Source organism: Hippoglossus stenolepis, chromosome 11, assembly GCF_022539355.2.
Source record: "Hippoglossus stenolepis isolate QCI-W04-F060 chromosome 11, HSTE1.2, whole genome shotgun sequence".
Lineage (NCBI taxonomy): Eukaryota > Metazoa > Chordata > Actinopteri > Pleuronectiformes > Pleuronectidae > Hippoglossus > Hippoglossus stenolepis.
The window spans coordinates 6,119,898-6,146,100 of record NC_061493.1 but is presented as its reverse complement, the minus strand read 5'-3'; the positions used below and the strand labels follow the sequence as shown (position 1 = coordinate 6,146,100).

At 42.8% G+C, this 26,203-nt stretch overlaps 1 protein-coding gene across 2 annotated transcripts in view; it reads left to right on the top strand.

Annotated features, from left to right (window-relative positions):
* LOC118117832 overlaps window positions 1-26,203 on the top strand; it is a 146,965-nt gene that overhangs the window by 44,700 nt on the left and 76,062 nt on the right. For both annotated transcript variants that reach the window (XM_035170429.2, XM_047342121.1), the window contains exon 2: window positions 7,899-9,703. In XM_035170429.2, the coding sequence (XP_035026320.1) occupies window positions 8,192-9,703 (1,512 nt within the window). In that variant the 5' untranslated portion in view covers window positions 7,899-8,191. The remainder of the gene's footprint in view (window positions 1-7,898; window positions 9,704-26,203) is intronic.

The following is a 26,203-nucleotide window of genomic DNA, read 5'->3' as shown; positions in this document are numbered from 1 at the left end:
AAGATCTTGGCTCAAAATGGTGCTCACAAAGATACCTGCACAAGTACACACACGCACACACGGCACTGATTTTGTCAAGTTTTGTAAGAACAATCCAATACCAGTGTAAATATTTCAGTATTACCTCAGGTCCTGTGAGGGTTTACTGAAGATAACCTGCAGCTCCACGTTGGATGTATCATAAAACACTAAACACACAGAGAGGGAAAGCCTTAAGGAGCGTGCACCAGACTGCACACATGTCTGTCTTGAGTGTGTTGAGATGTTGCCAACAAAATAACCAGGATAGGTGACAGATGTGTGGTGGGCAATTTCCTTTTCTAATATATTGGGAAGTTTGAATAAAAGTCGGAACATTGTTTATTTTTATATCACTATGTACAGCAGATGCATGGAACAATAATATAAATCTCTGCCTTCACAGCCATAATGCATAAACTGATATCCATAATTTATAGCTTTTGAATGATGAAAAGAATTTACCAGTAAATCATAGGCGTTCAGTGGGTCGACGCTGTCACAGTTGGTGTATTCACATGCTCTTAACCAGCGTACGACCACACACATCAGACCAGAGCTACTTGAACCTCTGCCAGGGCGGTAAAAAATGGACCACAAATGTTGTCCCTGTCATGACCTATTGGCACGTCTCCTGGAACTGTGATTCTCTGCACCATCTCCTGTCAAGATTTATTTGATCTTTATGGCAGCCCTCACAGTTTATATACTGTAGCTTAAGATAAAGCAGCAGCTGAGCAGATTGCATTCACACTACATACAGAAGTACAGCTGCAAGTGGTTGCATCAGAATATATCCATGAATGAATTTACACACTCATAAAATAAAATAGGTTACACCATATGCAAAGTAGATTTATATCCAGTCGCTGCTATAGCAAACTGAGCAAACAAACTTAAGTTGGCTTGCTTATATGTTAGCAGTTTGAGTGAAGAGTAGAAGAGCTGAGGTCTGAACTAAGATTTATGTCATTGTTACATTGTATTCATCTGACCCGGTTAGTTTCGGTTTCACATTGAATGACATACATACATCCTGTTGTCATCAACAACGTAGGCTGTGTCTTCCTATATGTTTCACAATGATTGGTTTGTAGACTTCGGAATGTTGTCATGTTGGTGGGTGGTCTTTTCATTTGAGTGGAGGAAATCAATGAACTGGTTCTTATTCTTAATTGCGTTGTCACTGATATCATTCAGGTATTAATACCAGCAACATTAACTTCAGTTGCAATACTCGACAGTAGTGAAAATGCGTCAAATGAACATCCCTGTCGTTCAAAAGTTATACAGTTGGAGGTGAAAAGTGCAAGTAAATCCTTCGGGCTGCCTCTGCTACTTTTTCTTCTTCTGTTGTTTAATGCAGTCTCAACTTCTTGCAATTGGTTCAAAAGTCTGAACCATGGTTCAGTTCGATTCAGACTGAGACCGCCTCTTTTGGTCGATCTAAATGTTGGTCCTTTGGACTGAGGCCCCTTTCACCCCTTACAATACACAAAAGCTATGCACAATAAATCACAAAAACCAATAACAATTCGCCAATGGACCGAATAGCATTAGCTGGGTTACCAAAGCTGAATAATTCCCACTCATGCTGTACAGCACAAATACAGCTAACTCTGAAAAGTTTAAACTAGGAAGTATAGGACTTCAGCCTCAAGTCACATCGACTTCTCAGTGCAAACCCTAAGGGAGAAATACAAACTTTTTTTAACCTGTTATTCAGGAGTGGTGTGCTACTTCTACGGTGATCTCATAGGTATAGAGTATTTCCAGTAAGTTGCAGCAGCAGCAGCAGCAGCAGTACGTACATGGCCCCTGCTGTTCTGTCCGCGGCTGAGTGTGGACAGGCTTATGAAATGATTTATGAATATGTCGCCCTGTCCTGCATCTTATTGTAAAAAATGACGTTGAACAAGACTGTAGTTTAAATATCTGTCATATTTTCTCTTTTCAGTGCACTCACTCTGTGTTTTGAAATGCAATGTTCTGACTCTTGCCACGAATGTAACCCCATTGATCTAGCTGAAAGCCAAGCAAATCCAAAGCCCCCTGTCGCCGCTCTGTTACACTGAGTCTTTTAAGTCTTAATCTCACCAATAGGCAAACAGCCACCCATAAGTGGACAAAATTTCACAGCCATGCAAAACTGTGAATTCATAACACTGTGTTTGTGCTGTAAAGCTGACACTGTTATGTTGTTTACCTGCCTCCGCTCATCCTCTACACACCTCCAGCCTCCGGGGAATTATCTCATGTCCATAGGCTGGTGCGGTACACCCTCCCGAGGGAGGTTAGCTCCTGCTGTCAGTATATCAGTAAGGCCTAGACAGAGACAAGGCTGGGGACACGGGCGAAGGAGGTATTCATACATTAACAGACCAGGGCTCCTGCTGTTTTTCACCTCCTCACACACTGACAGGTCCGCTTTTATCTGCCATGGTTCAAGGCGAGGACGGAGCTGCTTTACGGCGATTTGCACTTAAAAACTACCCAGTCGGTCCTCTGAGAAGCAGCCTGCCCCCCCCCTCCCTCCACCTGCTGCCCCTCTACACCACTGATCCCCTCACACACATTCCTCCAAACTTCCCCTGCTTCTCCTCCTTCATCCCTCTCTGTTCTTCAGCTTGCCTTTGTTACTCCATGCATAATTCTTTTGGGGTGGCTGCTTTTTCTCTTGCCTCCTGGTGTGAGGGAGTGCTCCCTTTTTTTCTCTTTGACTTTCACTGCGTCCACAGAAGTAGTCCTCAGAGCTTTCTTTCTTTTTCTTTGCAGCATAGATATAAGTGGTAGGAGGAGGACTTGTGTGTGTGCACAAGGATGTTTGAATGTGTCTTCATGAATGTGCGTTTGAGAGGGTGGCTGAATGTGGCATTGTGAGTCCAGGAATGTGTTTTTTTTTTTCGTTTTTATTTCTAACTGCATAAGTAAATAAATACTAGTTTTTTTCTGGAGAGTGTTTTGTCAACAGGGCTTGAAGTCACACAGCATACATGTGTTTGTTCATTGCCTGCGAGGAGGGTGTGTGTGGGCGCACCGCTGCTGCTGCGGCTGCTGTGGTGGCGCATTTCTCTGTGTGCGACAGGAGGGTTACTGGGAGAAAAAAGGGAAGATAGACAGCAAGCGAGGAGGTGAATCGTAATTAAAATTTTCTGTCTCGTTAAGTTGGGACAGCTCGCAATCGATGGTGAGGATTTGCCTCCAATCCTAACGATCCAAAAGATCATTTGGGTTTTAGGTGGGATGGGACCAGTAAGGGGAAATGAATTAAGATATTTATGGCCCCAATTAATCAGTGCACAGAGAAACTTGCTGTAAGTGCCCCGAACTTACAAAGGAATACAGTACCGTCGCAATCGCGTGGTTTAAACTGTTTGAGAATACACCTCAACTGTACATTTCATTAAACTAATTAGGAGGCAAGGGCTTCCTGGAGTCACTGTGTGCAGCACCCTGTCGTCTTTATTTACTCTACTCGAAATCGAGTTGCTGTATATAAAGGCCATGGGTGAAATCCCCGTCCTGATCTGTGGTGGTTTCACATAGATGAAAACAACATTTTTGCCGTATTACATTATACAAAACTCTAATGAGGAAATATGAGCTCCCTTGTGCTTCAAATTGGAGCACCCAATTATGTTCGCTTACTGCCGCACAGGCCCATGCACCCAGGGTAATGGCATTGCAATCGCTCTCCACAGAGGTGCACAGCATAATGTGAAAGGCTGCGACACAGATCAGTATGTTACATAAATCCTTAACTCTGCACCGAGTGAAACTTCTGCCGTGGAAACGGTGCACAAGATAAAAGCATGAAGAGGGAAAAAAACGATTTTTACTCCTGCTTTGCTGCTTTAACAAAACACCTCACATTGACAGAACCTCCCACACAAAAATGTAATAAATTTGTGCTCAGCTGGTGACAGTGCAGTGTTGATATTCTGCCCTGCATCCCTGCTCCTGCCCCAGGCTTGTTAACAAGGTGCCCGTGGCAATGATTGCCTGGCCATCAAACTCCCAGCTGATAAGTTCCTGTGGGAGAGAGTAGGGGCTCTGTCATTGAATTCACCCCAATCGCTTCCTCATGCTGTACGTTGGAGATAAGACGCAGCCAAATCCAGCCTTACATCCTCCATAACGGCCTCTGTAGCGTTTATTTACAACTTATTCTGTAAAAATCTTTCCGGCATTTTGCAGCTCGTCCCAGGTAACCACTGGGTTTGTAGCATTTTATCATTTGATGACTAGATTTATATGCACAATTATGGTGTTGTAGCCTGTCGTCAAGATGGTAGCCAGCAAGACACCTGTCACTTCCAATGTTGCAAGGCCGAGGATGGAGATTGGCTGATTGATTGAAGCATTCAAAGTGCACAGAGGGTGAGGGACACGGTGACAGGCTTGTGATTGACACAGATGAGCAAGCGAGAGAGGAAAGGAGGATAGGAGTCAGCAGAGTAAAAAAGGACGGGATGCTAAAACAATAGCAAGTTAAAGAGAGGGGGATAGAGGGAGATTTAGGGGGATAGATAGGTAGAAGAAGAGACAGGTGGTGAGTGGGAGAGGTGGGAAAACAGAGAAGAGGGAGGGGAGGATAATCTTGTTTTTCTCCATTTTCAGTTCATCAGAAGGATTTGCTCAGAGAAAGTGAGGCTGTGAGAGAGAGAGAGAGTGCAAGAGAGAGAGAGAGAGAGAGAGAGAGAGAGAGAGAGAGAGAGAGAGAGAGCGAGGGCGCTTGAGAGAGAAAGCTGAAGATGTTGGAGAGAAATTGAGTAAAGAAAAAAGGGTAAAAACAGTATTCCAGGAGGAGCAACCCAAACTTCAGTCATGCCCCAGTGAGTGTGCTGACAGGGAGGGTCTGTATGCACCACAGCGGAGCAAGTGTCATACACCCAAACAGACCACATTGCACTGCACAGGACAGGATGGAACTGCCACTGCTTAACCCATAAGACACACGTTTTACAAAAAATATTGCAAAATACTGTAAAAGGGAGTTTTCTCTCTCCACAGATGCCAAGTACTCACTTGTTGTGGAAACTGTTGGGTGTATTCATTTTCATAATTGTTTATTATATTGTAATGTCTCTTAAACATTACTATGTAAAGTGCCTTGAGATAATGTATGTGGTGATTTGTCGCCATAAGATTAACACTGAATTGAATTGAAGTAACTTGAAGGCCACTCCACCAATTAAGCTCATAAAGTTCAGTTCATTTAATACCACTCTACCTGTAGGAACAATCTCATGATGTCTTCTGTATCTCCTTAGGGAGATCTGTAAAGTAAAATAAGTGGTTATGATGTCATCACTATGCTCAATGCTTCAAATTTATACCAAAATGCTTATTTTACACACTTGAAATGTGGAGTTTTGAAGATGTGGGAATTAAGTAGCCAGAGGCGGTGTACAACGAAAACACTCTTCTAAGTTGTAATGTGTTAAATTCACTGTTTCTGGAGCTTGAGCCATGCTAGGAACTAAAAGTCACAACACATTAGTCTTTCTGCTTCCGTTTTGGCTCCAGTCCTCCAGTGTTTTACGAACTGGATTTTATGGAATCAAACCCACATGCAGAGTTTGATAGTTTTGTTCACAGGAAAGTGTAACTTTAAAAGATACTCCACCAATTGTACTCATAAAGTTATAATATAAAAATACTATTCTCAGTTGTACAATGTCCTCTGATTCTTTTTAGGGAGCTCTATAAAATAAAACAAGTACTGGGCTTAAAGTATCTGATTTATACCAACAAGCTTAATTTTACAGACACGTAACATGGAGTTTTAAAGAACCAGCTAGAAGGGGATGTCTAACGAAGAAAAGGCCTTTAAGTTGCATTGTGATAAATGTATGATCCACTGTCTCTGGAGCTTGAGCCATTCCAGGGACTAAAAGTAACAATACATTCGTCTTTGCTGCTTCTGCCTTGTCTCCAGTCCTCCAGTGTTTTAGAAACTGTTTTTTAAAGGGTACTCCACCAATTATACTCATAAAGTTCAGCTTACCTACCATTACAATACTTTTCTACCTGTAGACAGTAATAGTGTCGTCCATATCTATTTAGGGAGCTCTATAAAATAGAATAATGACTTAAAGCTTCAGATTTATACCAGCAAGCTTATTTTACTTGCAACACAGAGTTTTAAATATGGTGGAATTCACCAGTCAGAGGGGGATTTCTAATGACAAAGTGCACAAGTTGCATTGTGGTAAATGAAGGATCCACTGTTTCTGAAGCCTCAGCCATGCTAGGGACAAAAGGTTACCATACATTAGTCTTTTCTGCTTCTATTGTAACTCCAGTCCTCCAGCGTTTAAAAAAAAAAAATTGTTTTCTGAATCAAACACTGACATATACAAAAAGGTTTGTATATATTGATGCAATCTGGCAAATAGTCAATTAATCCCTCAATCAAGTTTTATTTGGCTTTATTTGGTCCATATTCATAAATCACAATCCTCTGTCTATAACCTTCAACAAGGGTGAGCAAAAACTCAGTTATAGTAGTATATGTGGCCAGGAACATTGTATATGTAAACAATCTAGTTGTAATCATAATGCATAATGCATCAGCTGGATCTGTATCAACAAAGACCAAGGACTCCCGGGAGGAAGTCAAGTCAGTAACATCTGGTGATGAGACATAAATGGGATGAAGAGGGAGAGGAGGAAAGAGAAGCTATGTTTCATGTGGCCTACTCTTAAACAAAGGTCATATCATTGACTTGTCAGATGCATGAGCTGCTGTTACCGGGATGCCAATTAAAGTGATAGTTCACTGAGAAATGAAGTGTTTGAGTCCACAAAACACTTTAGGAGCCTCAGGAGCCAACAGTGTTGCAGCCAAAGTGACCTCTTCTTCAGACGTAATAAAACAACAGTAAAAAAGACAACATGCTACCATCATTTACACCATGTTTTCAGCCAAAAAGTCCACTACCGGAAGTGGCAATGCTAGTAGAAATAGCCACAGGAGCGAGCACCCCGCGCGTGCCCTTGGGCGAGAGTGTGTGCGGTGTTCCAGTGTGCCCGAGGGTACGTGTACGCGCCTCCATTGAGAATATCAGAGGACATTTCGGTTAAAAACATGGTGTAAATGACGCCGTTTCGAGTTGAATATGAATGTCGGGGCTTACGGACACTGTGACACTGTCAACACTGTGTACACCTGAGACTCCAGAAGTGTTTTTTGGACTCAAACACTTCACCCATTAAGAGTAGATGAGTGCATTTTAATTTGTCGGTGAACTATCCCTTTAAGTGTTCCTGATCTTGTCTCAAAACTAGCACACTGATTGATAGCTGACATTTTGTTTGTAGGATTCCCATTTGAGGCTTCAATGTTGAAAGTATGGAAATCAGACGTGTGCGAGGTGAAGATCCTCCTAGATAGCTCAAGGTGCTGTGTACAACAAAGTGCATCTGCATCTGTCTTGGTGATCAAAGAACAATATGAATCCAGCTAATTAATCACACATCAAAGTGATGGGAAGCTAGTTTCACATTGTAGCTGATCCTTTTTTTCCACTGCAGTCAGAAATCCTTGACAGTTGTTCCCGCTAATAAATGCTCAGAGCGAGTTCTAATATTGTTATCCTATCTTTTCCCATGTAGAATAGTATGATGATAACTTTGTCCCCGTCTATCTAATAGATGTAAGAGAAAGCACTTGGGTCATTATGAAGGTATAAATGGATGTGTGTTCTGGGCCTAAAAAGCCCTCTGTGCTTGTGAAAATGTGATTGCTGCTCTGTTAAAGGTCCGTCCTGCCTGCTTGTCAGAGAGCTCTCCTACCTGTCTATGCTGCTCCACTTTTAATTAACGCAGTGCAATGATTAAAGTTTTAACTTAATTATCTTTATCTTTTCTCTCAGGGTGTTTAACCCTCTGTGGGGAACTAAATGAGACGCTTCGCAAGAGGAGTGGAGAAAAAAACGGCAGACAGAGGCTCAGCGAGATAGAGGAAGATATCAGGCGGTGTGGAAAAAAAACGGAAGGAGTGACTGACACCTGCCCTCCAGCTCCGTGTGAAGGGCACGGGATGGGCGAGTGAGAGGAGGTGCATGAGACGAGGGAGAAAACAAGGGAGAGAATGAAGATACCTGGAAAACAAGGCCTGCCTCACAGCAAACCTCACTTAAATTAGGACATCTCGCCACAAGACAAGATGGTTACAAGAAATCTCCTCCTGTTGGTTTTCCTGTGCCTGTGGGAGGGGCTTGCTGGGGGTTCCTCTGCCAGTAAGATTGTACGGAGAAGAGGAGTTGGCGGATTGCACGCAGTGAAGCTGGGGGAGAGCAGAGCTGCCGACCAACGGGATGCAAGCGTGGATGCAAATGCGATGCCCGTGGTGACTCTTAGAAACCTGATCAATCACGAGCAGACGGGTGACACTGGATCTTTTTCTTATTCCAAAATGTTGCAGAATCACGCTGCTCCATCTGTTGCCAACAAGGAGAAGCAGGCCCTCAAGCCCAAGCGTGAGGTTGACTCCGTCTATAATAAAGAAGTGACTCCTCACACATTAGCAAATGACAAGGAGTTAAACCAGGATGTGAAGAAAGTTAGAAATAACACCAAGAATGCTGAGAAAACAGGGAGGTCAGAGAAAGCATTCACAATCCACCACAAACCAGATCTACACTCCAATAAAACCAGGTTTAAATCAGGCTCGAGATCCAGGGTCAGGCCTGATTTGAGTGTCTATACCACGGGTGTGCCACGAAAAGGATTCAGCGTAGATTCAAACCGAAAGCTGAACCTCACTGCTAGCTATGGCGTTCTGAAGCTGCTGTCTAAAGAAAACCTAGTCAGGATCGTCAATTCCCAAATGCAGAGCGCTCCCAGCTTGAGCTTTCCGAGCAAGGGCAGCCGGAGCAGGAAGAGAGATTTGATTGACGTTAATCACAGACAGTTAGAGGCTCAGAAAGTGGCAAGACAAGATATGGTTGTCACTCAGTCTCACACTGGATTTGATAATCAGACTGCATTTCCTTATGTAAGCCCAGTCACCACTCCAGATCTTAATCGAGACCCTGGTGCTGACATTCGTATTAATCCGCTAAGTGAAGTCAAGCCATCTTTAAGTAAAGAGCAGGACAACTTGGGATTGCAGGATTCAGATAATGGCGATAGCAAGAGCAAACACCTCCTGCGCATGCTGTCAACACCTCGCAGCGAGGTCAGTCTTAGCCCGGAGAAAGAACTAATGATCAGCCAAACGGAACCGCCTTTCACATCGACAAAATATCACCCACTGTACGTTCCCTCTGAAACAAATGATTCCCCTCCTTCTGTGCTGACAATGCAGCACTCGGGATTAAGGCTGGGGAACAGAGCGGCAGATTCCCATAGAGACCCATTAACAGAGTCAGTTCACCCTGCTCAAACAGAACTCAGCACAGCCCAGTACCCAGCAGATGAAGACAGCACGCTTGTCAACAGCAGTCATGTCCTAAGGCTCCACCCTTACAAGGCAAAAAACACTGGGACACAAGCTGCCGGTCCGAAAAATGGCCAAGGCCTCGTGTTTGAAGAAGCAGAGTCCGAGGTAAAAGAGGAAGTGCATGAGCGTATGGAGGGAAAGGGGTCTCGCTCTCGCAGCAGGAGGAGCTGGATCTGGAACCAGTTCTTTGTGATTGAAGAATACGCCGGGCCTGAACCTGTGCTCATCGGACGGGTAAGGAAAAAGAAACTTCATTCATCATTTACAAGGTCTCTGAACTATTTTATAAATGTTTTAGGATTATTTAAGACACTGTTTCAAGTTTTGTACATGGCTTATTTAACCTCAGGTCCTCCACTCAGGTACACATCCTCTACGAGATGTGGTTAGCATAATTTAACCCCACATTCACCCGCTGAGTTATAAACGTGCAATTGGAATTGATTTACATTTCTCCAGTATGATGTGATGGTTTCCAGTTAGCCGTAAAAACATCAATTAATCAATGGTGTACTGAGGCGCAAAAAGAGCCCAAGCTCCCGTCTGCCCAAGGGGCTGGTCGTGATCACTACCAATCTGGCCTCACCAAAGGGAATTGACATATCCAGGAGAATTAATAGCTTTACTTTTTCCTTCTCCCATTGATCCTCCCCCAAGGCAGAAAGCAGTCTCTGTGTTCCCTCATTTCACTGTAGGTCAGACCTGTCAGCTCTCTTCCCTCATGGTCAGAGGTCCCACTAATGCTATTTCATTTGGACTGATTTACACTTGGTTTGACAGGATTTATCACCGCATTCTCCCTCAGCACAACGCGCTGGGTTGTAGTCCTATTGCTCTGCTAGGTCATTTATTAGAATCATTGACTGGGCACGTCTAACCCCCGCGCTCAACTCCTCCCGCCTTTGAAAGAGTGAGCAGCCGAGCGTGGAAGAGGTCACGTCGACTGGACAGAAGGTGTTTCCGAGCCTCGCACTGTAATGGCCGCGCTCTCGGTCCTCAGCATGCGCCAACTGTCTCAGTACCCAGCTGCGGTAGATGAGCTAATTTATAAGTCTGTGCGGCCAGTTTGCTGAGCAAATGAATAGTAATGATCCCTGTGTGACTGCTGCAGGCTGCTGGAAGCCACCGAGGAGGACGTCGGTGTGTGCGAGCGCTCAAAGTTGGATTGGTGGTTATAGCTTCAGCTCAGTGGGAGGTGTCTCACACTCGACCGACAAAACGAGCAGAATTGCTTTGTTTTTTTTAAAGATTTTAATATCCAGGTGCAGGCAGATGGGCCGAGCTCTGCCGCCTCCACGTACAGCCTCCTAGAGAGTGTGGATGATTAGACAATTTTCAATTTGGATGTGTTTTTGCCTTTGCACTATAAACGATGTTGATCTGAGGCGAGTGCTATGAAGCTCTGTTAGTGGCCATGGAGAAGATGCACAAGCTAATGGTCCAGCTTACAGATGGCACTGCGTGTAAAGCCATTAGTGCCAATCTGCTGTGTCAAGCAGGTGTTTATGCCAGCACATTGTATGGCACTCAAGGAGGGAACAATGCCAGGACACACACACATGCCCATATGATAGTGCTGACACTTGGAGTGCACCCAGAAAGCTATTGTGTGTGTGTGTGTGTGTGTGTGTGTGTGTGTGTGTGTGTGTGTGTGTGTGTGTGTGTGTGTGTGTGTGTGTGTGTGTGTGTGTGTGTGTGTGTGTGTGTGTGCTGGGCGTGTGCTGGGCGTGTGCTGGGTGTGTGCTGGGCTAGAGATGCAAATGATTAGTACCCTTCTGTATTAGATGGTGACGGCACACATGAATAATGCTCTTATAGATCTAAATACGCTTATGAATTTTTAATCCCCTGCTCTGCTCCAGTGTAGGCCAGCACTATAGGTAGAGAGAGATCAATGCGGACACGCTTCCCTGTTTTTTTCCACGTCCGGGGCCTGATTGTGCTTTAATAAATAGAGCTGTGATGGAGAGCATAAAGAAATTAACTGTATGGGCCAGAACAGCTCCACCTGCCAGATCCAACAGTGTCTCTCCTTCAGTCGATTATACTGCGTTGACGCACACATTCAGACACACAAACCACATCCATCTGAAGGTGAGATTCTGTGTTTGACTGTGGGTTCTTTAAAATACAACCAGAGCACTGATTCATGCTGGGGTTTTTTTTACGCACGCTCTCGGACAGTTTGGTCTGGATAAATCTCTGGTGAAGCTGCAAACAAGAGCCAAGACTCTAATCTGTGATGTCAAAGGGAGACAAAGGCTCTGCTGCTAAACTGCTACTGAATTATGGGCCAACTTTGTGGATACACAGTGGCAGCACCCAGTTTAATTTTCTAGGGATATTCAAAAGCACTCACTGTGATTTCAATCTCTCAGAGAAATGATCCAAAACAGCTAATTTCATAGGAAACTAGTGCACTTCCTGTTCCAAACCTGCCTTTTTGGAATGGACGGTTTGGCCTCTGTTATTGCTCCGGAGCCACTGCAGAATAATTTCTTGTTATTATTGAGTCCTCCTCAAACAGTTCTACAATGAACTGTCACTTTGTATTGTTTGTGTGCTTTTTTTATACAGTTTATGCTGCAAAGTAAAGTTTATCTGCAGTGACGATTTTATGGTCAATGTTTGACATAGATTTGCTTTATTGCTGCTCATGTATGTGGCTTTTATATAAGTTGTAATGATAACGATGATAAATAATAACTTAGTAGATGGTGTTATTTTTTATTGCATGTTGGCTTTGTCAGAGGTCTGTTAAACAATTGATCTGCAGACAGGAGACACGCTTTCTTTTGCTATTGTTGCAGTGGTGAATGAAATGTTTTTATACTGTCAAACATTTTATTTACTGTGGTATCATGTTTTTGTAGAGTTGTTCCCGTTGAAATGTGAAAAAGGGCAACAGACGTTTCGAGTAGTGAAATTGTCTGACTCAGTTTTCTGCTTTCGATCAGCACTCTCTCTCCATGTCCCTCTTACAGTCACACACACACACACACACACACACACACACACACACACACACACACACACACACACACACACACACACACACACACACACACACACACACACAGCGCGCACACACACACACACACACACACACACACACACACACACACACACACACACACACACACACACACACACACACACACACACACACGCACACATACGGACACACACACACAGACTTGCAGATGATGCTGTGTTACTATATTTTATCACGCTGGAGTGTCTCTGCCCCATGATAATTGTGAATTTAATTGATGCTGTCACATGGTCTGTAATGGGGTTTCAAGTGATTGCAGAGGCAGTGTGAAAGAAACAGATTTTTCTTGAGGAGAAAAAGCGCCTCAGCAGAGCTGGGATTAAGAAAAAAAAAACACCCCTTTCTGATTAGCTTTTCATTCCTCCTCTCTCTTCTCTTGAAATGCAAACTCGCTGAGAGGGAGACAATGTGACATGTATCGTTGTTTCCTCTCTGTGAGGAAATTCCAGCATCTCCGTCCTGCCCTGTGTCACTTTTATATCACTTTACATGTATGAGCTACCCAGCAAGTGAACGTGCAGATGTTATTCACATGCAACAGGAAATGGACTTAGGCCATCATCACCATTAGCATATCATTATCATCAGCAGGAACATACATAATTCATAGCAAGTAAAAAATGCCTGTATTACACAATAAACATTAGTGTCACATTGCACTCACACCACAGCACAATATGAATAAGTCTAGATATTAATGTAAAACAGTAATTAGATACTAAATTATATTAACCAGTTCCCAGAGTAATGTATACTTTCTTATTATGAGGCATCAACATTCACTGCTGAAAACCACATTGCAAAATGATGGTAAAAGATTTCTCCAGCCTGAGGGCATTTAAAGATGTATAAATAACATGGTTATTGACCGTTCTGTTATTGATAAATCCCATGTCTACGTGCGGCGCCTCTGGGTGCAACGTGCGTGCGCATGTTATTACGAAAGTCGGCTGTGTGATGCAAGGACGAGAGAGAGGCTGTCACAGGAAGTTAAGAGCTGGTGTTTGAGAACGTGTACGTGTGCGTCGCACATTATGTTCTTCAAAGGCCTTTCCTCATTAGCTACAGGCCAGTGTTGGAAAGTTGCTAAATTAATTTACACAAGTGCAGTTTTTTGAGGTACAGTGCTTTTACTAGTATTTCTATTTTAGGTTACTATATACTTTTACTCCTCTGCATTTATTTCAAAGTCATATTTACTATTTGCTTTACTATTATGTCAAAAATAATATACGATACATTTTAGTAGATTAAACTATTAAATAAATCCACTAATATATGCATTTTACATCAAAAAGCTGCTTACAATTGAATTTTACACTAATGTTATTTATATGATAGTCTAATACTCCTAAATGGGCCGTTGAGGATGCTGAGTATGGTACTAATCGTTCACAGGCTACTTTATAGAGGCACTCCACATGAATTTTACACATTTTACAGATCAAACAGTTGTAAAAAGTCTACCGTGGCTATGGAGGACGAGTCTCAGAAAATAACTCAGCTGCAGCCTGAGACCTCAAATTTCATCAGAACGGTATAAACTTGGTTTGTGGAATGTGTGCGTTTAACCAGACTCTGGAAAGTTGCATTATGGGAAGTGTAGTATCCTGCATCCAGTGTTTTTGACCATACTAGTGTGACTGAACGTAAGGTAATTTAATTCTCTGTTACATGGATCCTGATGAATCAAAATAAATAATGTTCTTTAAATCTTACTGCAGGCGTCTGTGGCTCAGGAGGGAGAGCCGGCCGTCCACTAATCAGAGAGCTGTGCTGCCAGTGTAAGAATAGTTTGTGTGAGTGATTAACAATGCACTATGTATAGCAAGAGCTGTACGAATCTGTGTGTGGATTAATGTGATCTGTAATGTAAAGCAATTTGATTGATTAGAGAAGTGTTACATAAATGCAGTCCATTTACCATTAGCATAACTGTATGACTTTAGAAAATGAAGTTGTTTGATTACCCCTTTAAAGTTATAGCGTTAACATTTTAATAATATTATAGCCTAATGTTTGATGATATTTATGGCTGACTTTTATTCTGCAATGGGCAATTAAAGTATTTACTCAACATCATATGAAATTCATAAGAAACTTCTTATGCACACACACGATCAATCCACACATTCCTCATAGTGCATTTATCACAGCACGTGTTTTGAATAGAAAACCTCTGTGTCATGAGAAGTAAGGAGAGATGTTTGACATCTTCCAGTATATTTCTGACAATGTAGCCGTTCAAAGGGTTTTCCGCCCCAGTGATATTATTAAATATGATTCATATTAAGTATATGTATACATAATATATTGTATTTAATATAATTATCAATAAAAACAAATTTTCACCACAGGTCCCATTGAATAAAGCAGAGCTTTTATTCTACAATTGATGTACTTGTTCAAATGAATAGTTGCACTCCCACATTATTATTATAATTTATATAATATTGAAATGAATAATTCCCACTATTTTACACTAGTATTGCTACTTCTACTCAGGTGTAATCGTAGACAATGCTTCTCAAAGATGGTTTCTGTCATTTCAGGTAGTTCTTATCACACCGATGTATATTCAAGTGTTCATGTTTCTGCCTAGTTTGGTTTGAATAACATTTGTCTTCATTCTTTGTACAGTGGGAGGAAGAGGAGATGCATCGTCCATCTTTATATACAGTCAATGGGTTTAATACGTCAGCATATGCTTAGTCTTTTCCCCTGGCATGCGTGGAGACCGGCCTTTACCCAGGTTCTAGGAAAAACACTGACGTGCAGATTCAAAAGACATATTTGTGTCAAAAACTGGTGTACGTACACAAACACATCACAAAAGGAAAAATCTTGAAGGTCCTGCTAGCACTTGGATTAATGTGTCTTTTGTGAAACTGGAGGAAGGAGAGGGTAGAGAGGCGTAGAGCACGCAGATAAAAACATAAAAATAAGAAGAATGTGTGACTCTGCCAATGAGAGGGCAGCACCAACTGTAAACACAAACGCCTGAAAAGGAACTCATCAATAATAATAAATAAAAAGTTTTTTGTGTGCTTCCACTCGCACTCTCCCTGTAGAAATCATTTAGCCTGTGGGTCCGAGCGCAGCAGGGGTGAGACAGCAATTAGAGAGTGCCTGCAGTGATGTAGGGAGGGAGGAGAAGGGGGAGATAACAAGACAGGGGAGAATATGCAGGACAAAGAAGGGATGATGTCGAAGAAGAAACTGGAGAGAGGTTAAGACAGAAAAGGGGACGTTCAGTCGAGCGAGGGCAGCATTAATGGCAAGTGGATATGCAGAGTGGATGGGTAGTGAGAGTGGTTGAAAGGTTAATGGCTTACAACTGGCACAGAGGAAGAACGTGTGAGGCAGTTAAACGCAAAAGAGACGAGGAGAAGGAGTGAGAGATCACACACATTTCTAACGCTGACCTCACTGCCCGTAAAGGGCCTGGAGCGAAGTCGAAGACGGACCGGAGAGAGAAAGAGAGGGTTATGAAAAGAGGCAGCAGGGAATCCAGAGCATCAGCGCAGGGACGAGCAGCGTTTACATGGAGGGAAATACAATAGAGAAGGGGAAAGAAAGAGAATGGAGAGAAGCATTAAATACCACGTTACTGCAAGCCCCAGTGGAGGCCTGATTCAAATGTGTCTCTTTGCTGAGTGGGTGCAGGATCACATAGAGCAAATAATAGACAGGATGACTGAGGGAACAAGGCTGGAGGGGGAAAAGACGAGCATGACAGGAGGAGAATCTGTGGAGTCTATAGAATTCAAAGGAAATGCAGGCATCCAGTCTCTCCTTTACTTCCAATCTTACTGCTCTCTTTATACCCCACGTTTCATCCTGGGATATGTCGAACAAATCAGCAAAGTGAGCGTCTGAATTTAAATCACCATGCTCCTGTATGTGAGAGTGGCACTATTTGATCTCTGGGAGTATATGAACCTCTTACTTTGCATCTACACCATTTTAATCTTAATAGGAAACACATTTTGGAGGTAACCCTGAAACTGTGGGTTTGTCAGTGTGCAACCTTAACAACCTAGGGTACTGCAATGACATAAAATAAAGCACAAACTGGATTTGGAGTTGGTTTAGCACCTGAGGTTAATAAGTGAGAGATACAGTGTGTTTTAGCCAGAGAGCATTGACATTACATGGGGAATATGTGAAGTGAGGAGGCTTTGCAGGAGTTGGTATTCATGATTATGCATAGCCCAGTGTGAGCTCTGTGACCGCGACCTTGAGCTTATATTTATGCGTTGGCCCGGACCATGCGCTCCACTTCTCCCTTTGGCCCTGGAGGAGCACGTGAGTCAGGGGCGAGAGGAGAGGGCGGAGGAGGCCAAAGAAGAGACTGAGGCACATTACAGAGACAGGTGGAGAGAGCGAGGGGGGAGAAGGAAAGGAGGCGAGGGCTGTGAGGTTAACTCACCCTTGGGCAGTGGAACAGATAATAGCAGCGTCACTGTTGCTAAATGTGTCTGATTTCAACTTAAAGCTAGTTGTTTACAGTGGATGAGCTCTGTGCTATATCAATATCATGAAGCTGACTGCGGCAGCTGAGTTAAATGTAACAGTGAGTGCTTCATTTCACCAAAATCCCAAGAGTTAGATTCCAAATCAAGACATGATCAATATCAAAGTACAAAATCAAACATGATAATATTTGCTTTAGTCAGTGTGCTGTACTCCCATGTTAACATGCTGATGTCAACTGGGTTGTTGGGTAAGCTTCAGAGATGTGAGCCTTCGTTTTCTTGGACCAGATTCCAGCACTAAAGGCAGCAACGTTGGTTAACCTAAATATGGTTTCTACTTAATGAGAACATGAAGTTTTACTCAAGAAAAAAAACATATAAGGACATGCCCTCTTTGGCAGAGCTGTACCTCTGGGCAAATAGTAGTAATAATAATAATAATGATAATAATAATGCAAAGTGATGCCCTGATCCCTCTGTCACGTGACATTCCAGCATCAACATATCTGTGTGACAGTGATGCGTTTAAAGATGGGAACAATTAACAACAAATAGTGTAACCAGTGAGATTCCATGTGAATAAAACATTCCTGCTTTCAAACAACGCTCAGCATGTCATGTCTGCATTATATCATAACATTATTTGTTAAAGGTAGCTGGCTAAACTTAGCTTCTTTCTGAAAAAGAAGCCTTCAACAGAGAGAGAAGGAGCAGAAGGGAGGCAGCCTGACATACTGCTGGATTCAGACAACCAGCACGTGAAGCCCTATGATAGAATTAATGTCATTTAATTGTGAGGCATGATAGCACACACACATTGAGCAAAGTATATGCTAACATATGCGAATAGGGCATTACGTCCAATGAAACAACAAAATATTTAAATTACCCGTGCTCTCTAAAATGACAAAGGCCCTGTTCAGATCTCGTATTACCATCCGTCCTGATGAGATCTGATCACAAGTGATCAATGCTAAGTACATCTGTTCACACCTGAATGTGTCTCCTGTGACCCTTTTGTGATCAGCTCTGACTTCACCACTCTATATGCAAATAAGCACCAACATCATTTATGTTCACGAAAACCAAATGATGTGTTTTTTCCCAGTCTGAGTATACAGATGTGTCCATTGTAAGTGGGTTCGTGTGTGTGTGTGTGTGTGTGTGTGTGTGTGTGTGTGTGTGTGTGTGTGTGTGTGTGTGTGTGTGTGTGTGTGTGTGTGTGTGTGTGTGTGTGTGTGTGTGTGTGTGTGTGTGTGTGTGTGTGTGCGTGTGTGCGTGTGTGTTTTGGCAAAAGCAAGAGAGAGAGACTGGAGTTAGGAGGGGCTGAATGAATCAATGTGTCGGTCGCAGCTCTACTATGGAAACGTTTTTTACCCATCTAAAAAAAACCAAATGCTTATGTGGAGATGTTTGGACCTGGCCGCAACCAAATCAACATATGTTCACCAAGAAGCGTAAAAATACATTTGATTAATTGTTGATTAAAAACAGGTCCGCTGAGTAGATGGTTCTTCAATCGTCCCGGGACACATTTGTATTAACAAAGCCAAAAGAATGTGTCGTAGAGTTGCTTTCTGACCTTTGACAACGTAATTTGTCTGTGGCTTCCTAAACTTTTGCAAATTGCTTTTGGAAAGTGCATCTGTTTTATGATGTGACAAGGCTTTGGTTAATGTTTGATTCAGTTTAGGCACAAAACTTAGGTTGACGTTTCTTTCCCACGTTCACAATACAAACAGTGCCTCTTTGGCTCTTGTCATTGAACTTGAACACAAACAAAATGTCTTGGTGCACTTTCTAAAATTAAAACTGCTGTCATTTTATTTGAAGGACAATCTCTACATAGCACTAAACAGCAGCTATTAGCAGAAAAGGAAAGTTTAAAATTTTGATGGTAAAAGTTGAGGTCAACAAAGACTTGTTGACCTCAACTGACCTTTTCGGGAAAAACACGTGGCTATTGGCAGCAAAGCTCTGGAATATTTAATGCTTGAAACTTTGATTCATGGCAAGAACTGCATCAGCAACCTTTGGGTTATTTTGGCTGCTGTTGTTTACTCTAGCTTTGCAGTGAAAATATAGATATACTGTACCACGAACACTTGGTGTGGGTAGAAGTGAGAAGAAATGGAAAAGTCTCGGGAAAAGAGCAGTGCTTAGCGAGGGCAGGTCAGAAGAAGTGAGCAGGGTCAGGATGAGACGAGCAAGAGGGCAGGGGAGAGCAGAGTGTGAGGCGTGTGTGGGGGGGGGGGAAGTAAGAGTAAGATGGTAGTGGAAGAGCAGCAGAGAAGGAAACAGAAGGGAAGGAGAGGAGGGAATCTTCTCTTCAGTTTGCTGACACAGGGAAAAGCACAGGTTAATTTTTGAATGCATCCTAGGAGGCGTGCCATTGCAAACACACACATATGGTGAGATGAGAGTACAGTATGTGCTCTACATCCCAAAAGTCTGTGTTACAATCTACACAGGTTTTGCAACAATACAACACTGCATGGTATATATATTTTAGTGACAGAATATAATTACTCCACAGCAGTTTTTTTCCCTTGAGTAACCATTCGATACATTTGTGAAAATCAGCCTTTGCGCAAAACATCAGTACTTTCAACCATGTAATAAAAACGATAGTAAACAGTACTTGAAATGTATTTCTTATTACAGCACACACTTCTGCCTTTACACACACACGTGAACACACAGACCTTTGGTTTATTCCGATGGTAGGAACCATTCCTTTTGGCAGTGGCACGCGGTGGCATATATGTGGGCGATTTGCCCTTTAAATGTACAGCAGTGAGTTAAGCCTCCAGTGGCCTTTTCCAAGCTCGTCTCCTTCGGCTAAAATATGATGTGAAGTATACACCACCAGAGCGGAGCACTGAAGCAATAAAACACAAACAATCATGCGACTAGCCACGCACGCAGGCACACGCACAAGCTCGCTCTCATACATCTGCTGATTATGGTAATCAAAAGTGGGATTTGCATACTCTGAAGCTAAAAGCACAGTTTTGTCCTGAATAATGTATTGCGGAGGAAGGGAACAGTGGCAAGATGCACTGAACAGCTAATGGTGCTAAAGAAAAAGTCTAATAATGATGAATAATGAATGTTCTATTAGGACGTGTGTGTTTGTGTGTGTGTCTGTGTGTGTGTGTGTGTGTGTGAGACGGGGAAGGATTCCGCAATCTCTTTTTCTGGTGTGTTGAAGTGCAGACCACACAGCGTGGCCTCCAGAGACAGACTGAATTAGATCAAACAGGAACAGGGCAACATGTCCACACCACAACCGAATTAAAGAGGCAATCGACGCTAACCCAACTCCAATGCAGAATCGATGGCGGATCAATGCTAAACAATTAACCGCTGTTCCTCATGACATATTTAAACCGTGTCTCGCTGTAAGACAAACAGGCGGGAGACTGTTTTCAATACCGTCTTGACATTTTACTGTGAGTGCAGAACAAAAGGGAATTTCCCCACACACCCGCTGTGAGAATGGGTTGGATTGAAAGTTCAGACAGAATTTAAAACTTGTCACAGTAGAAACGTCTGTCTTCTGAAGTCTCAACTGCTCCTCGGAGGCTGGCTGCATTCTGCCTCTGTTTCTGTTCCAGTGCCTCTGCATAAGTGGAAGGTGTATTTGTCATGTGCTCCTGCATTGATTAGAGTAGAGAGCCGGCTAGTTGAATGACAGCGTGGAAATTTGCATGCATGTGGAATAATATGTGTGTCACACCTGAGTGGAACACTCTCTGCATATTTTCTGTAACTCTGGCTGTTTAATGTGGTTTTAACAACTGCTTTTATCGTGGCAGGAGGTCGTTATTATCGTTATTGGAACTGCAGTGAAAGAATCTTAAAGGAAATTAAGAACTTGTTGCAAAGTAGTGTTATGATTTAGATTAAGTCATAACACCTTTATACTGTCAAAGGTAATCACTGTAAATCTGACACGGCAAGAAAGCGGATTTTAGCTTAATGATCTAACCTACATTATTATGTCTTAAAATCACAAGTGTGTGTGCATCTGTAATGTTGGCAATAATACACGAGAAAACAGTGCACATCCTATGACCACAGTCAGTTAAAGTACGACAAAACCTGGTGGAAGGCTGTGGTATTTGTCGGGGAAGAACCCATTACATTTTGGTGTGAATTAGGAGCAGGGGGCGGATCCAGGATCCCCCCCCTTTCTTTAACACTGCAAAATAAGGTGTTTTTCAACATTTTCCTTAATTTCCCAGGGAACAATTCATGGATCTTAATGAAAACATATTTTTCATATTTAGGGAACTCATGTTTGGACCTGTTCGGCCTTGGCGGAGATGTGCTCTTCTGAGTGACATTCTAGTTACTGTTAGTGTCCTAAGTGACTTATCACAGACTGTACGTTAATATGTATATTCTATTTGATTCCCTTGAGTAATAAGCAATTCCTGGTTATGTGACGTGTAAAAGTTATGTATTTAACCTATATGAAGTACTGTCAAATATCTGGTCACAACATCATCTGATATAATATGACTTTATTTCATTATGTGGAATTTGGTGGTTGTGTCATTATGGGTACATCATTTCTGAATATCTTGAGATAAAAAAATCCATTCATAGATACAAAGAAAGTAATTTGAAACAAGGAGTTGAATTAATACACTTCCAATGAATGTAGTCATCATTTGCTAGTGCAATTTAGAAAGTTATTTGGTTATTGTACAGCAGGTGTATTTGAACCTACAAGAGCTGCTAAAAATTGTTTGTCTCCTGTAAATACATATTAGGGTTGGGCCATATTCTAAAATATTCCATCAGCCAAACCACAGCGGATTGTCGATAAAGATAAACGTACATGTGCACGCCTGGCGCATGCATACACAGGGGCACACGCCACTATCAGCAGATGCAAATTGTTCCACTGCAATGATGCCACCGGAGAATGAAAAGCCTGCCTTATCTGTGTGCACGTACTTGTTTGTGTTTACATGAGTGTAGGTGTGTCTCCTGAGCTCCAGATGGGGATCTATTGCTCTCCAGATGGGCGGCAGAGTGAAGACATCAGATGATGGCAGAGCTGATCACAGTCGGGCCGGAGTGTTGTTGACTTTAATTATTAGTCACTGTGTAGATGTTGGCCTCAGCTTTGTGCTGTGCTCTATTAAATGCCCCAAACTCCCTGGCTAGCTCTCAACTGTTTCTTCTCTCTCCAGGTCAGGCACCGCCGGCACTGAGAGTTACACACAGATACACACAGTCACACACAGACACACACAGCCACACACAGACTCACACAGCCACACACAGACTCACACACTCTTAGTCACGCCTTGGCTCCCTCTACATTCTGTGCAAATGACTGTGCCAAGTGGAGGTTTAGTCAGGGCGGAAGGAGACCCAGAGTCATTACACCTCTGTTTTTAAAGTTACTCTGGCCAACACACACACACACACACACACACACACACACACACACACACACACACACACACACACACACACACACACACACACACACACACAACACACACACACACACAACTGGAAGGACTGTTGTTACAGTGGTCATAGTGTAAGATGTACAGTACATGCACACAAACACACAGGCGCCCAAGCACTCGTTCCCCTCAAACAAAAGGATATCTCAGTGGTAGGTAAACTGGCCACAAGCAACAGTTTCATTTCAAACGTGCTCTCTGAACTCATACGGGCGCCGTCCCAAATTAATTCTTTCCACTGTTTTGCCTGACCGGCATATTTCTTCCGACGTCTCTCTGAGTTGGAGGTGCCTGCTCCAAATCGATTGGCTGACCCTCTCCCCTCCGCCCTGCTTGACTCGAGCTTGATGCGGGCTGATATGAAAGAGCTGGCACAGTCCCAGCCCCAGGCGATACCTCCACCCAGTCTAGTTGTGGAATTTGACTGGCCCGTGGGGCTCGCGCTTGGTCTGTAGGCCTCCGGTTCTTTTGAAGCTGCCACACCGAAGATGAATAGCTGCCCCTGCTCCGGGGGCTTCCTGGGGGGGGGTTCTCATACCTGCCTGGTGCCCTTACAAACTATCCCTGATATGTTTGGGGAATTCAACCTCAGTACCAATCGCAGGGCTCGGTGGTGCCCCAAATTTTACTCTATATGCCTTTTGGCACTTCACGTGAGCTGCCAGTCGATTTTGTTCACAGTTTGTGATTTTTGCTGCTGCATAACTTCGCTCCCTTTCACCTCACACAAGCACAGAGACCACACACACACAACCACACACACACATTTACACACATGTGAATTTGTGGGGGAAAACATCCACATTCATTAGACTAATGCAAAGCTGTGGGGAAAAAACACATTTTCCTGGTGTTTTTATGATTTATTGTGAAGCAGAAATGTGAAATTGTGCATATGGGGTATTAGTTATTTAAGTGATTTAGAGGTTGGCTGAGAGTCTTTTTCCTCCTCGCTTGATGATTTATGGTTATTGCAAAAATCTGAAATTGAGTATATGAATATAAGCATATTACCTTATGATATTATAAGTAATTGAACAGATTTAGGAGTCTGGGGAGGCTGGGTGTTGCATACACAAGAGGCGCCAGGGATGGAAATGGCATCTTATCAGGCTGAAATCATTCTCCAAGCAGAGGTGACACATCAGTAAATTTGGCTTTTGTGGCCAGTGGCTTCATATTGTTTGGCTCTTGATATATTTGATAGTATATCGGGGATATGAAAAGTAGGAGTTATGATATATCATATTATTCATGTTAAGCGGATGTGATATATGGCGTATTGTTGTGTAATGATATTGTTTGGATATTTTTGCACACTGACAGGTAGCTGAGAGATATTCCAAAGCTGGGCCACCGCAGAAGCCATAAAATATCCATAGCTATTATATGTGGTGAAGTGCATTTTCCTTATTATACTTTCCTATAAATCTGGGAGGGACAGATAAGGGTGAGAGGTCAGCCTTAAATGGATTTGGTTTCCTCAGGCTGGGCTCTCCGGCTCCAGAATGACTCTGAGCAGTGCTTTCAATCAGCGCTGCCACCGCTCACTGTGGTAATGATGGCCGGGGCTTCATTAAGAAGCTCGTTAAGTCCCCTCGTTAAGCTGCAGGCCCGTTAAGACTTTGATTGTTAATGGCACTTCATTAAGGAGAGCGAGGAGCCGGGCTCCCGTGGTGGTCCTGACCAGCCGTGTTTTTGGCCAATTGGCCCCAGTTGGCCCGACAGATGATGACATGAAGCCCAAACTAAGTGTAGGTCACAATGTAAACACTTTTCAGTGAACTTGCATGAACCTGACTGCAACAATACACAGTTCGTTCGAGTAAGAAAACATGGAAACCAAACACAGGCGCAATGGGGAAAGCAAAGCAAATGGTTGGACCTCAGAAACACACTATCCAGAAATGAAGCCAAAACATGTTGGATACGAATGCTGCCATCTTGTTCATTTGTAGTAGTAAATTGGGGATCAAGCTGCGGTATCGAGATCCTGCCCATACACTCACTTCACCAATCTAAAGTCAATCTGTCAATTTTGACGTTGAGGTGTTGGTAGCATCAAATATATTAAAATCAAAGGGGGAAAAAAGGACTTCGACAAACATCAGCGTGATAAGAACTTCTTGACGGAAACCATCTTTAGAAAAAAGATTTTACGTTTACTTTGACCTTTTAGTTTGGTCCATATCCCATCTGCCAGCATCTGCAAGGAGGCGGGATCTATGACCTACACTGCAGCCAGCCAGAAGCTAGAAGCTTTATCTATGAGACAACAGCACAGGCTTGACTCTTACCTACACATGTAAAATAATACATATAAACAATCAAATCAGTTTGTTGGAGACCAAACTGGATTATGGAATCATGATATGAGTGCAGCTTGGCTGCAAGTTGCTAAGGTACTGTTGAAAAATGTAGATTTTCATATCAACATCGAGTAGTAAGTTTTACTACAGGGTTACACCTGAATGTTTACAATGCTGCCTCTACCATGTTTGTATCTCATACTAGTGTTCCGTGTAAGAGGTGCATGAATTTGACTTTACTATGACTATGAAGGGCTTATGAATGCATTGAGGCTGGGTAGTGAAATCTGACCATGAGTAGTCACTGGGGCAGGGTTTCTGGAGGAGTTTAAAAAGTAACAAAAAAAGTCTAGAATTTAATAATCTGAATTTTAGGCCTTAAAAACGCTAAGATACATGAAAACATTAAGTGATATGTCTTGAAGTTGTTTTGGTAGGTCTTCAGTTGCTCTTTAAAGTTAATTATGGGAGAGTTAAAGTCAATCCAGGAGTCCAGTAATTATTCATATCTGTCCTACTTGACATTGGTCTTAAATGTCTTTCAATGCCCTAAAAAGTCTTAAATAACTTGTTGAAACCTTCAGAAACCCTGTGGAGACCGACTGAGTTTAGATCACCATGTCTACGAGGCATCACAGTGGTTATTCAAATACTATATGCTCTATATCATGAGTTTCAATCTACACAGCCAGGTCTTAATGGTGCCATACATAATAAGCCTTGTCAAGGTTCTGCTTGATGTCTGGTGGGTTGTCTTGGCTCAAAAGCAGGAAAGATAAAAGTGATGGATGTTTGGCATATTTACTCAGTGTTCAGGAAATATGGAGTCAGTCAGGCAACCAAATCCAAAAGGGAAGTGTAGGGAAGCAGACAGGTAAAATGAGACAGGGACAAAATGTCAATGTCAGAGGACAGTTGTTTGTGGGCAGATAATGTAGAGAGTTGCTGATTAGGTGGAATGAGGAGCAGGAGTACAGCTCTGGATAGTTTTCACAAGCCATTTTGACACGACGCAGCAGAGCTGTTTTTAGACACCATCTCAGGAGACCGTCCGCACAATTGGGTCATGTTCTTTCCCATATGAACGATGCAGCGGGAGATTCTCTGCTCAGAAATCTCCGGGCCGTTCAGGTGAGGGGTGATGCAGCAGACAGAGGCAGGACGCAGCGTATAAAGACTCTCGCGTCTGTCGCAGGTTAGAAACATCACCAGCCTACCTGCTCATTCGCATTGAATTCTCTGGAGGATCTCCTGCTGTTTTCTCACATCGGCTCATTGGGACATTTTACTCGGGGTTTGGCCACAGAAACTGAAACAAACAGTTTAGGGATATGTGTGCAAATTATGCAAGGAATGATGGATGAATTTTGCTGCTATAATTTCAGGGTCTTTATATT